The 14,196-nt window shown below is 33.1% G+C and overlaps 1 protein-coding gene across 5 annotated transcripts in view; it reads right to left on the bottom strand.

The window, feature by feature from the left end:
- The window catches only part of PPFIA2 (PTPRF interacting protein alpha 2), a 359,412-nt gene that overhangs the window by 68,597 nt on the left and 276,619 nt on the right, over positions 1 to 14,196 (bottom strand). For all 5 annotated transcript variants that reach the window (XM_054696184.1, XM_054696186.1, XM_054696183.1 and 2 more), the window contains exons 11-16: positions 10,374 to 10,457; positions 9,991 to 10,122; positions 8,430 to 8,492; positions 4,942 to 5,033; positions 1,979 to 2,114; positions 62 to 282 (exon numbers count right to left, since the gene is read on the bottom strand). In XM_054696184.1, the coding sequence (XP_054552159.1) occupies positions 62 to 282; positions 1,979 to 2,114; positions 4,942 to 5,033; positions 8,430 to 8,492; positions 9,991 to 10,122; positions 10,374 to 10,457 (728 nt within the window). The remainder of the gene's footprint in view (positions 1 to 61; positions 283 to 1,978; positions 2,115 to 4,941; positions 5,034 to 8,429; positions 8,493 to 9,990; positions 10,123 to 10,373; positions 10,458 to 14,196) is intronic.

Below are 14,196 nucleotides of genomic sequence, written 5' to 3'. Positions count from 1 at the left end.
TATACTGTTACAAGTATCAGGTCCTTACTGTCTCAAAAATATCAGTATTAATTGGGCTCACCTGATTTCTTTGTTGATGGCATCCAATTGTTCCTGGAGCATCATGGCTAGAGTTTGGGCATCAGAATGACCACTTGGAGAGAGAAGATCCATTGAGCTAAAAATTGTTTCTCTGTCATCATCATCAATATCAGACATTTCTGTGTCACTTTCAAAATGGTGGCTACTTAGCACTCCAATTTGCTGAGTTCTATTCCACTCATGATCCCCAAGAGATTTTACCTGAATGGCAAATGCACAATTAGCATACTTATCAGATTGCTTATTTTCAAAGCACTATTTGGAGTCTCAACAACAAAAAACCACACCTTGTTATAGCTTACCTGGCAACAGCAGAAGAGACTATGCACATTTTAATTTATCAGTTCAGTAAACTAGTTCTTTGACATCTTAGGTGATGGCAGGTATTAATTGTTAGCATAAATAACACAATTTTAATACACACAGGGATGACAAACTTCCAGCCTGATCTCTTGTTCAACCCCAATTCAAGAAAAAAATTAAAGCATTATGTTTGTTACATTTTCTGTTGTTTCCAAATATAACATTCTTTATTCACTTATAGTCAAGCATTCCCATTTCTTATACTAATTCATTTTATCTGTATTTTCTATTATAGGCTGAGGCTGCCAAGATTATCACACAACAAAGTATAGAAGAATACTCTTTCTAACATTCATTTACACAGATTCTAATGAAGTATTATTTAAAATACTGAAAACTGATTTAATTGGATCTCTATTGTTCTGGTCACTCAAATATCTCCTTGACATTTTAATCCCCAGATATGCTAAATTACATGACAATATTTATTTTAACTAATATAATAAATCTGTCATGTGAAAGAAAGTCTTGTGTAAGTAATAGACCAGTGGTTTGCAAGCTGCATTCTGAAGGCCTGATAGGTTTGGCAGTACAGGGAAAGTCCTAGAGTTGCCGCTTTAAAAAAAAAAAAATGGTTTTGGTTTTTGTGATGATGTAAAATAATTTTACGGGAAACACATGCTATTGCCGTGAGTATTTACTTAAGAATTGAAGAACTGAAATAGCATTTGTATTATAAGTTATTCTACTACCAAGTAGTTCTAATTTATCACATAAAAAAGAGAAAACTGAGATAGACTTAACACATTCTTTTCTGTGATTTACACATCCATTCACAAATATTGAATGCCTGCTATAAGAGATTAATATGTAATTAAAAAGTGTCAAGGACCTGTATGTAAATAAGGACAAGTAGGTTATATAGTATTTCGAACACACATAAGTGGAGAAGTGAACAAACTATACTTAGGGCACAAAGGAACTGTACTGCTTCTCTATCAAACATAACTACATACTTACTCAACATGCATAGCCTACAAATTTTAAATTATTTAAAATGAAAGGCTGGAAATGCAGTTCATCATAAATAGTTCTCCATAAGCACTTTTACTTTCAATTGTCTATGTACTTTTTCCTCAAAAACAGTAATTTTTAAAATAGTAATTTATTTTAAATAACTAACTTTAATTAACAATTATGAACACTTTTGCTTAAATACCCAAGAAAACCAAGTAGCAGTATAGAATAATGGATAAAACCATGGATTTGAACTACGCAAATACTTATTTGGATTCTATTGCATTACTTGCCCAGTTTAACACTTAATATTTCTGAACTTCAATTTTTTTATATCTGAAATTGACATAAAAACAATAGCCAATGCATAAAAGCATGTGGATAGAAACATGGAAATGCTCAGTTTGACTTCTGGCACATGACCGACATTAGTTACAGTTTTAAAATTATGTCATATACTATGGTTGAAATGAATAAAAACATTAGGATTTTGAGTTTCTCTCAGTGGTAAAATTCTATCCCAAATAGAATAATGTAATAACTTAAGAGTCATCAACGATTTGAAACATAGTCTAACCTTCGGTTCATCTCTGCGCACACCCATACGACCTCTCCGTGGTCTTCTTATTACTTTAGTTGTTCTGTAGTCAGGCTGGCTATCCGCTAGGGAGCCAACTGAATAACGTAACTCAGCTGAGGTGTCTAGATGAGTTCTGGAAAAAGGGGAAAATATGAAATACATCCAATTGCAAAAATTAAATTTGCCAGCAATTCACTATCCACTCCTTAACTGGCAATAAAGAATAAATTCTAAAGAAAATAAACCTCAAGGGGGCCTCTCTGGTGGTGCAAGGGCTTAAATCTCAGCACTAAGAAGCTCTCTGCAGCCATTGCAGCTCAAGTTTGATCCCTGGCCAGGGAGCTAACCCACATGGTGCCACAGACCTCCCCTGTCTCGCCCGCTGCTCCCCTCAGCAGTTGTTTCAGTTAGTCTGCCTGTTCTGTTCCCCACTCTGTCTCTGGTGAATTCTATCACCACCGTTCCCACCCCTGTACCTCTGGCCTGTACCCCAGTTCTTGCATGCATAAATAAATAAATCTTTAATAAAAAAAAGAAAGAAAATAAACCTCAAGGAAGATGATTAATGCAATCATTATTTTGTGAAGTCTCTTTAGAGGCTTTTGTCAGAAATTCCAGCCTGAGTCTACTCATGAAGATCAAGTGGATTTTATTTTTTTTAGAAATTAAAAGGTCAGTTTATCATTTATCATTTTTTTTTAAATTATCTGAGAGTCTTTTTTTTTTTAAGATTTATTTATTTATTTATATAAGCACTGGGTACAGTCAGAAGTGTGGGAGGGTGAGAGAATTCACCAGAGCCAGAGCGGGGAGCAGAACAGGCAGAAGGACCGAAGTATACTGCTGAGGGGAGCAGCAGGCGGCAGGAGAGGTCTGCGCGCCATGTGGGACCCTCCTCCAGTGGCCGGGGAGCAGCTGGGGATCGAGCCAGCGCTGCAGAGGCTGTGGGCAGCTTCGCAACCCAGCGCTCAACCGCTGCGCCACCGGGGAGGCCCTCATTTATCATTTTTAAATGCAATAAAACATGTTGAAATTGAAAATGAAGATCCATTTGCTTAAATTCTGGCAATTCTATATTTATTACTATATTGATTACTAATTTATTACTATTTATTACTGTGTTTATTTTAAATATTCCTTATTAATTTAACAGATAAATGTGTAAACTTTTGGAGTAGTTTACACAGATAAATGTGTAAACTTTTGAGTATCTATTTCTCAGTGCTTCAGTTTTCAATTTAGGCAATCAACAAAATCCAAAGTTAATAATCTTATTTCTTTAATAAAACAGTATATACCATCAGAACAAATATAAAGGCTTTTGATAAGTACATTTGATTCTGAAATATGTTTAGAGATAAGACAGTTGGCAAATTCCAACTAGAAAATATCATTATGCTGGTTTTCAATAAACATGGTAATAAAATACACTGTAATCAAAGCACAGTAAAAGTTTCTCTAGGCACATCATTTACATACAGATTTACAGAAAATTCAATTTATTGCTACAATAATGATGTTAATAACATTGACAATATGCTGTCCTATAAAATGATCCATCATTAGTGGGCAATATGTTTAAAGCTGGCTATTCTCTTGAACTTGGGTCTCCTGTGGATCTACTGTGCGCTCTCCTGCAGTTCTCTCTGTGAACAAAAATAAGCATTTCCCAAAATCTGGCAGGATTATAAAAGGGTAGGTGCATTTTGGGTTTTCACCACAGAAGTAGACATCAACCTAAATATCGCATGTTCTTGTTTAGCCAAATATGATCAACCATCCCCGAAACAGATGACAGCTATTGTTTTTTCATCAGTGAACTTGAGATCCAAAGCAGCAAACTAGTTTTATTGTGGATTTAGTCACATACTAAAATCTAACCAACCAGGCCAAATCCATAAATGGCACAAGTCTCAGTCTTAATCTAATCAGCAGTTTCATGAAGATGAAGATCAACATTTAATCACATTTTATGCTCAAGGAGGTATTGTTAACATAGAAGAAACACTTGATAGAAATCTGTTTAGATAATGAATGGATTACACATTAAACATCTAAGTAGCTTTTGTCTGTGGCTGCTTTTAAGATGAGGTATTGAATTGAAGAAGATGAATAAAGATAAATTCATTTAAAATTTTTAACATTCTGCCCACTTGTGTCTGCACATGTCTTTTCCTTTCCTGTTCCTAATAAACCTATTCTTTTCAAATGTAAAAATAAATATATTTTTAACTTAATTTACTTTTCATTCCATATTTATATGCCATTATTTTAACAGAATTGGTAGATGCTATGTTTTCATAATCAATGATATATCTTCCCTAACATGAAGCATTGAAAACATTTGCACATATTGTTCAAAAGACTGATACCTCTTGATGTAATGAAAAGTAACCTTATATACGTTTTCATTTTTTATTTTAAGATACTTTTAATATATTCCTGTCTTTATGATTAAGTGCAGAATATGAAATGTAATAATTTAAATTTTTATTGCATATCTGCTGAAAGGATTTCTAAATTAGAGAATGATTTGTTTATGTTGAAACTGTATATTAATAACAGTCAAATAGGGCAATGAATATTGAACAATGAGAGATACTTATTTCATCTGAGAAGATACAATGCTATAAGGAAATTCAGGGCCTCCCTGGTTGCCTAGGGACTAAGTTTCAGCTCTGTTACTTCTATGGCGTGAGTCTGATCCCTGGCCAGGAAGTTAACCCACATATGGCACAGCAGACCTCTTCTGTCTTGCCTGCTGCTCCCCTCAGCAGTGTATTTCAGTAAATGTGCCTGTTCTGCTCCCCACTCTGTCTCTGGTAAATCCTTTCATCCCCTGCATCTCTGGCCTGCAACCCAGTTTTCCATGCAAAAATAAATTTTAAAAAAAGAAACTATAAGGAAATTCATATTGATTTTGTCAATGAACTTCAGATAAACTTTTAATTTAATGTTACCTTGATATTGTGGGTTCAATTAAGGAGCCAGTTCTCATTTTCATTTGGTCAATTTCAGATCTCAGCTTTTCAATTTCTTCTGCTAATCTTTCCTAAAAACAAAAAAGTGTTACTCACAGGATATGCATATGCCAATATTATCAACACTTAATCATAATAAACCAAACTTAGTAAATTTTTTTAAAAAGAAAAACTGATGGATAAATTTTTATTAAAATTGTTAGACTTGAAAATAAAGTATGCTGATTTTTACCTTTGTAAAGAAAATGTGAATAGCCGAAGTCAATAAAAATTTAACTACATTCCCTAGCATTTACTAATCCTGAATTTTTGAAAACATATGGGGCTACTAAAGTTATGACTAGCAATGTGTATATACATTGCTTCACAATACAGAGTATAACTCTTTTTTTTTTTAAGTTTTATTTATTTATTTATTTATTTATACAAGCACTGGGTACAGTCAGAAGGGCAGGAGGGTGACAGAATTCACCAAAGCCAGAGCGGGGAGCAGAGCAGGCAGAAGGACCGAGGTACATTGCTGAGGGGGGCAGCGGGCACCAGGAGAGGTCTGTGCACCAGGTGGGACCCTTGCCCGGTGGCCGGGAATCGAACCGGTGCTGCAGAGGCTGCGGGCAGCTTCACAACCCAGCGCTCAACCGCTGCGCCACCGGGGAGGCCAATACAGAGTATAACTCTTTAGCTTTTAAAAATAAAGAAAGGTCTTATTTATGTGAAGGATTTCTATTATTCTGTGAACATTAAAGGACACATGTGAAAGATAAAGATTACTGGACTAAAAAGTATTAGAAAAAAAATCATCTTTATAGGGAAGTTAACCACATAATAAGAGTTCAAATTATTGGCTGGTTGTTCAATTATTTATGCATCTGATCATTTTCTCAGATTGGTATTCTCAGTTTCAATATCTAAATTTATGAAGATGGGACTGTTATTGTAGTCTTTAATTAAATGTCATGGATGCATCCACTTTTCTTTTAAAGCTTCTGGCTTTTACTGCTATTAATGTCTAAATAAGGCCATCTGGATTTTTTATTGCTGCTTATTTAAATCCCCTTTCAGTGACCATTGCAACATTTTACCTGACATACTTCTTTTCTCACCACACTATCTTGTCATTTGTTACTCTTACTACTACCATCCCACTCTACTCCCTTTTATCTTTCTCCTGAATTATCTGACCAGCCTCCACAGAGGTGGTTCTCCTTCAGTTTCTTTACCACACATTCTCATGCTAAATGTATCATTTTTAAAAACAAGTATTATCAGGAAAAATTTGTTTAAAAATATTCAACAAATTCTTACTGTCTTTGTGAGTTCTTTTGTTTATTTCCACAATTATGCATTGAGCACCTCTTGCGTACTAGATCCTAAGCTTACAATGTGAATTAACATGTTTTCTACCCTCATATAATTTATAATCTAGTAGAAAAGACAATAAAATGGCACCTATAGGATGTTGGGAAGAAGGAGAAAATAAGAGAGTCGTGGAAGGACTTGCCAGTAAATTGGTATTTTAGTAAATACCTAAAGAAAGGGAGAGAATTGTAAAGAGGGTATGTCTTTTATTGTTTCTCTTTAGACAATAGATTTTTAGCTACACTTATTGTGGGAATCATTCCACAACATATGTAAATTATGCCATTATGCTGTACACCTTAAACTGGTACAGAAATGTGTATTAAAATTAGAAAAAAGTGGGAGTGTCTTAGGCAAAACTACAGCAGAATGAACGATCAGTTAGTATACATGCCCCTTAGTGGGATTACATTTGGTGAAGTCGTGAACAAGGACATCAGAGGGACTAGATTGGAGATGGTAAAGGAAAAGATAAGGAGAGAGACATTTAGAAAAGAGTGGTTGCAGGGCTTGGGAAGAGTAGTTCTGAAAGGCTCTGTTAAATCATTTTAATATCATTGAGTTTTATTCTGACTGAGATAGGCAATAACTGGAGAATTTAGAGCAGAAACTAACAGAATCATTTGATAACTATGAAATACACTGTTGAATAGGATTGGGCAGCTGGTAGAAATAAAACTATTAGTGTTCTTTCAAAATCATAGGCAAGAAACTTGTGACTTGGACAACAATGGTGTTAGGTAGAGAATGACTGGGTTTTGGTTATATTTTGAAGCTAGATTTGAAAGAAATTGCTAATGCACTGGATATGGGATGTGAGATAAAGGAAGAGGTCAAGAATAATTTCAAGATTTTTAACCTGAGTAAGAGAAAGAATTGATTTACTGAGATGACAGCTGCTGGCATTGGCCAGGTTAGGTGGTAGGAGTGTTTGGGGGATTGACTTCAATTTGAGATATCATGTGCCCATATAGAGATACTGAGGTGGCTCTTGAATGCTTGAGTTTTACCAGATAAGATCACCTCGTAGATGATATAAATTTGTTAGTACACAATTTATATAATATATAAATCCATGAGAGTAGAGAAGATCTACCGACTGATATGAACAAGAATGAAGAGCATGGAGTGGTTAGTACTGCTGGCTGCTTAGGCAGATTGTTGAAGCTAGAAGGCATGGGTGGGTGGTGGGGGAGTGGGTTCCAGGAATCTTGCCAGGAGCACACAGAGTTTTGGATAACATAACATTGTATAACAGGATATAGTCCAAAATGCACAATCTGGTCACAACCTAATTTTTTTAAACACAGCAACTGGTCAAGACACTGCAAACCTTTAGTGATTCCGCACATCAACCATCTTCGTGTTTTCTCTGTACTACAGGAGACAAATTCAGCCCTATCCTTCTCTCTTTGTTGAGATAGTTCATGCCCTCAAGGACCTGATGAAATTTTACCTTCCATATGCAGATTTTATGAAATGCTTCAGAAAGAATTAGATGCTATCTTCCATTGGCTATATCATATCACTTTAACAGCTCTATCTTCCAGGAGACTGTGTACATCCTGAGTTACTTTTAAATTAGCATAACAATATCATATATTATATAATATCATATATCATATAATAATATCATATATAATATCATATATCATATAGCATAATATCACATTCAGTAGGGTTAAATGAACAATTGTCCTCTCTTAGCTTTATTCTCTCATCTTTTCTAACATTTTCCATTTGTTGCCAGATTTTCCTTCTCTCCTCCCTCCATCCTTCCTCTTAGTGCATACATTTTTATTCCATACATATAAAGCCAAGTCAAGCCAATTTTTCTATTTTTTAGAAGCCAAGATAGTGAACCTCCTTTAGAATGTGAGTTGTGATTTTCTGCTAATAAGAAGGTGGCTTTCAGAATGCTCACTTTTAGTGTGTTTGGCTTATAAAAATTCAATAAGCTCTCCCTCTGTTACACTTTTCTGTATGTATAGTATTACATTTTAAATTGTTCTTAAAATATTATAGCCTAAAACATTTTTTATCAAATGTATTATAAAACATATGTAATAAGAATAGAAAAATGGACAAAATGTACATTTTCATAATACCTTATCATGTAAAGATTCTTCCAGGTTCTTTCTGAAAGTTTCTGATTCTTGAATTAAAACATTCTACAGGAAAAAAGAAAAATAATTAATGAATTACAAAGAAATAATATGTATACTGACTTTTTTAATAACTCAAGGTTTTGTGAGTCTTTCTGTGGTACACCTATTTCTTGGTTTCCATGAAAGCCAAGTTTTAATTTTTTAATTTGACACTGTAACATTTTGGAAAAAAAGTAATTTAAGTGGAAAATGCTACTTTGTAGCAATTGGATGAACAAGTGTAATAAACATTCCCTTACAAGTGATTTGTTTGCTTTTTTTAAAAATATGAAATAAATTGGTTACTTTCAAATGAGAAAAAGTGAGTAACATGTTAAACATTAGCCAGCAGTGTTATAAAGAATTCAAATGAACTCATTTTTATCATGTGAATAAAGAAGAAATTATTCCAATCTTATTTTTTTAAAGTTCGATTTATGGACTTCTATTGCAAAAAAAGTTAAATTTGTAGAGAAATAAAAATGAGTTTGATGATATATATAAAAATAATATTATATGTTATGAGGTAGAAATAAGTTGTAATGTAGCTAGCTTAAAAATATTTCCATAAAAGTATTTGTTATTAACACTTTATACTTTTTTTACAGCACTACAAAGCAAGATTTATATAAAATAATGCACTCTCTGTAGAGTGAAATTAAACCAAGAGTGTAGCAATTATTGTGATTGTGTGTTTGTAACTGAATGGGAAAACAGCATGCTATATGATTTCCAAATGAAAAAAATTAACCAAATTATACTTCATTGAAAATTTTTCCCAATTTTGGCTTATTGTATGGAACACGGGAAAATGTCAGGTGAAAGGCTTCAATCTAAATTTCCAAAATGATTTGTCTATCTGGATATTAGGTACTACCTTTTGTTTTTACTCTGGAATTTGCAACCAGCTCACATAACTCTTTTTGACTTAGAGCTGTCAGTCTTCTGTGAGACACATGTAATTACAAGTGAGATTGCAGACCATATAGAAGCACTTTACTTTGAAACAATAGAGCTGAAAATATTGTCTTCCTAACTCTTTGGGGGTTGGGGGTTGACAATCACTCTATTGGTGATACAAACCCACTCACATTTTGATTATCAGGCTAATAGCACATTATCAATTATCTGAAACTTTTGAGTAGTTCCAAGCAAGCTTCCCCATACACTGAAAAATATTTATTATTTGCATTATCACTCTTCATTGCCTATCACATAAAGGATAAATGAAATATTTTCATCATAAAAATGCAGCACATTTTCATGTATTTGTCACATATGATCAAGCTAATAAGCTAAACCTTTATGCCATACAATGTTTCCTATTTTCTTAAAAATTGATCTTCCACATTTTTACAGAACTAGTCATTCACTTCTAAGCGTTCATCAGGCTTTTTTTTTCTTTTAATTAAGGAAAGTGAATGGATCATTTAACCAATACAATGGAAGCAGCAGGGATACAATAAACATGACATGAGAACATAGCTTAATGTGCAGGTGAGTCTACCCTCTGTCATTTTACCTTCTCTTCCAGAGCGGCCATTCTTTCCTTTAGGTGTAGCTGTAAACGTTCATTGGATTCAGTCAGGAGTCTGTCCACTGTATCAGACAATCTTTTGTTGTGTTCCTCATTCATTTTCTCTCTTTGCCTAGCCTTGCATTCAAGAAAAAAATATATATATTTGACATAAAATCTTAAAAAATATATAGTTGGGCTTGCTTCTAAAATTGGTTTTATTTTTGTCTGTTTTGATTAAATTGGTAGAAATATTTTTTTTTTCCATAACACATACAGGACATGCTCACATGATTTTAAATATAACCCAAAATGAAGACATTCATTTTTTATATATAGCATAAATTTGTAAACTGATTATTGGAAGCGGCAGTTCTTAATATACATACTCTTTGAAGTTCTTGATTTTTTTCTTCAAGTTGTCCTTCTAGATGTCTCATGCGTTCTTCAATGTTTCCATGTCTCTCTTCAGCCTGTTAGAAATATATGAAGAATGCTCCTGAAATGTAAGATGTGGTTAAGACTTTCCCTCTAAATAAATTGAAATAAAATGTAAAGCAAGCTACTACCAACCGCAAATGTAGTTTTCCAAAAATAAACTCTATTTAAACAGGCAGCTGAACAGCATTGCTTGAAATGTGTCAGCTACAAAGGCCTGTTACATCCAAGCATCAGCAAAACATTGGAGTCTTTTATGAGCAATGAAATCAGCCAAATGTAACATGCAGACTGCATGGTTTGAACACAAACCTGCCATTGTCCAATCTTAAGCTCCTGAAGCACTGAACTGCACAGATGGTCGATTATCAATAAATAAAAGTAACATAATTTTTAGAAATGAAAAGAAAAACTTAGATGGATTCTATTTAGCAATAGAAAGTAAAGTCCAGTAGGACTACCTTCCTACGTATGGAGATCATTTCTTGTAGTTTAGCTTCCATAACATATTGATAATCATCAGATGAGGTAGAAGAGGTTGGATCAGACTAACAAGTCAAGGAAAAGGAGAGGGACAAAATTGAAAAATCAGAACTAAAGACACTGACACTGAACAGAACATAGCACAGAATGCTTAAAAGAAAAATGTGATAGCAAATATAATACTTTAATAGAATTTTACATGGAAAGAACTATACTGATATCTGGTAAACATGATGCAGTGGATGGTTATAAATGAAAAACGATGAGAGGTTCAAAGAAAAAGTTACCACAACCTAAGATATGGAAGGTTAGTGATGTCTGGCAATGAAAGACTAGTACAGAATGAATTAAAGCAAATCTGAGAGAGTCATGTCATAATTGGAATTATGGGAAACCAAACACTAGAATGTCTCTGATAGGTTATTAAAAGTTTTATATTTTGGTTTGTTTTATTATCTTACTTAAAAATAATGGAAACAATGTTCTCAATGTTAAGGAGTATGCTAACACAATGACTCAGATGAAATAAATTTGGAACAAAATTTATTATAAACCTAACTCCGTAGAAATCAGAGGACAAGCTAAGCCGCAGGGTTAATTATTGTGAGTATTCTCCAGTTCAAGCGGGACTGAGTTTCCTCAGCAACAGTGCTGGTCTGTGAATATACATTATGGCTGAAGGTGTGGAACCTTAGTGCCTATTCTTAAATACAGTCTTTATTTGAAGTTTTTAGTGAAAATGATGAAAAGTCCTCAAATTACAAAGGTGTCAATAATACCATGAGGGCAATAAAATTATTGGTGAACTCTCTGAAGTGACAAGAGAGATCATTCCAAAACTGTTTCTGCATTGACTTGTTGCTATGGAAACAAATAGTCCCCTAAAGTGAATGGGCAGCACCTTGCCTTTGTGAGCTGTTTGCTCAGCGCCAAGGTTAGTTACATGTCTTGGAGGTGACTGTCAGGTTACTACAGACGCAGCGTGTTCAACACATGTGACAATGCTGATAGCTGAGTTGATTAGTATGTTATACACAGATTACATGTAAAATTACACCAACATTTTAATAATAATTACAAGTTAAATATTATATTATCAACAAGCCCTATGTCAGGACTCCAGCAAGCACATTCTATTACATTTTATAAGTTTATTCTAAGACAATAGAACTTTATGCAAATATAGGACTAAATATAAATAGGTCATGCAGTAACTGAAAAGAAATGGGAACCTATTCAAGTACTGGTTCATATACATATGTAATATTTTATGCAAACCATTCCAATTTAATCTATGAAATAAACATTAAATATTTCAAATCTGGTGTGCTTATGCAAATTACAATGCAACAATTACATTTTTCTAAGATTTTACTTTGGATGTTCTTACTTCCTAAATGGAGAACATAATGAAGAAACAACAAATAAATAGTTTCTCTCCTCAAATTTCCAAGCAGAAAGTATTCAGAAAGCTTCTACAGTCCACAAATGCTATAAAATAGTTTTAAAATATAATTTAAAACTTACAATTCAGCTATGAATACAGTACATGAGTCAAAATGTTGTTGAAATTATATAATCTAAACTCATAAAGTCATCTGCAGTCTCACAAAAGTTGATTTTAACAGGCAGCTTGCAATATTAAAAATAATCAGATGAGTACTTCTTAACATAGTCAAGGCATGAATATTTCAATTGTCAAAAATGTCTCTTCAAAAAATAAGGAAACTCCAGTCCTTAAAGTTTCTACCTGTCTCTATCTTAAGTATAGAAAACACACCAACCATTGTGCAAATTCATTTCAGAGACTGAACAAGAATTTTGTCATGTTTAAGCTGCAATGCTGTTGCAGATACTTTTTTTATTGGTACTAAAAAGAAATGAAATACCTTATGAAAATCAAGATGATTTATGTCCTTGTTGAGGGAAAATGTATTTTAATTAAGGAAGTAGAAATCATAAATTATAAGTTTGGAAGCCCCCAATTTTAATTTGTTAATTATGTATATATTGCCATAGTTCAATGTTTAGTTTTATGTTAGCTACTAATCAATATGTATGACTTTCTAAAAGAATTACCTACATATCTGCACATACTCACACTCACACACACACACACACAAACTCACAAAGATAGTTTTTTCAACCAAAGAATAAATTCAGGCTTCATTTCTAAACAAATACTGGAATCCGTTTTTCAACCACTATTGATTTATATTTATCTTAGCCTTGTGAAGACTGCAGTTTAAACAACTGGTATAACTACAAGGATTACACACAAAAAAACAACTATTTTTTGGTATGTCTGATAGGATATAAGGTTTATCTTGGTTTTACTCTTGAAAATGATACAGAAAAATTTCAAATGAGCTAGGTTTCTAAAGTCTAAAAGTTTAAAAGAAATTGCAGGCAGAGATGACTTTGAGACAAGTATAGATATATTTGGAAGTTGATAAAAAACAAACTTAAAGAGAAAAGAGCTAAAGAGAAAAAAAGTAAAAAGCAAATAATAAAAGTGTGTGTGTGCCAAATAAAATGCCTAAACAATTGTTAAGGTTTCTATTCAAAATATAGGAGATGGGAGTCTAGATTTCAGTTAAGCAGAAAGTTTTAACAGTGAGGAGTCAAAAGATTAAGAAGTTAAAAAAAAGGCTATGATGATCTAGTAATAATGAGATAATAAAAATGAATTAAAACTGAAAAAATAAAGCAGATTCTGGGGACAGTCTCTCAGTGCCTTGAGAACAGAAGACAAGAACAAGTATGAGATCACTGTAGGCAAGAAATTCAGGAAAGCAAATTCAAGAATGATCTTCAAATGTTAGAAAAATGTTACAAGCAGAGGAAGTGTGTTGAAGGTGAAATCTCCACACTGAAGTGTTGAGTATAAGGAATTAAATATTGTAATAGTCCAAAAATTTTCTATCTGAAATGGTGTTATTGAGAGAAGGAGCCAGAAGAGAAGACAATCAAAAGGGAAGTAGAATAAATTATATCATTTTTAAAGCTATTAAAAAGGCTAAAGGGCAATTAAAAAACAAGGAAATCAAAAGTGGAAGGAAGTGGAATTTTAGCACTGTATTACTACGTAGGAGTGAACTAAAGAAATTATATTAGGTACAAATGTGAATATAGGTATAAAAATAAGAGTAAGAGAATAAAAAAGGGGGCGGTAAAGAGATACCTATTTCAAGTTTTTCTTTATATTCAAAATCAAGGATTCTTAGGAATATTTAATTTTAAGCTTTACAAGTCACATGTTTTTTTCAAACTATGTTTTATTTTCAATCC

This window comes from Talpa occidentalis, unplaced genomic scaffold (genome assembly GCF_014898055.3).
Source record: "Talpa occidentalis isolate TD23 unplaced genomic scaffold, MPIMG_talOcc4v2.1 talOcc4.16, whole genome shotgun sequence".
NCBI lineage: Eukaryota > Metazoa > Chordata > Mammalia > Eulipotyphla > Talpidae > Talpa > Talpa occidentalis.
This window is presented reverse-complemented; position numbering and strand designations above follow the sequence as displayed.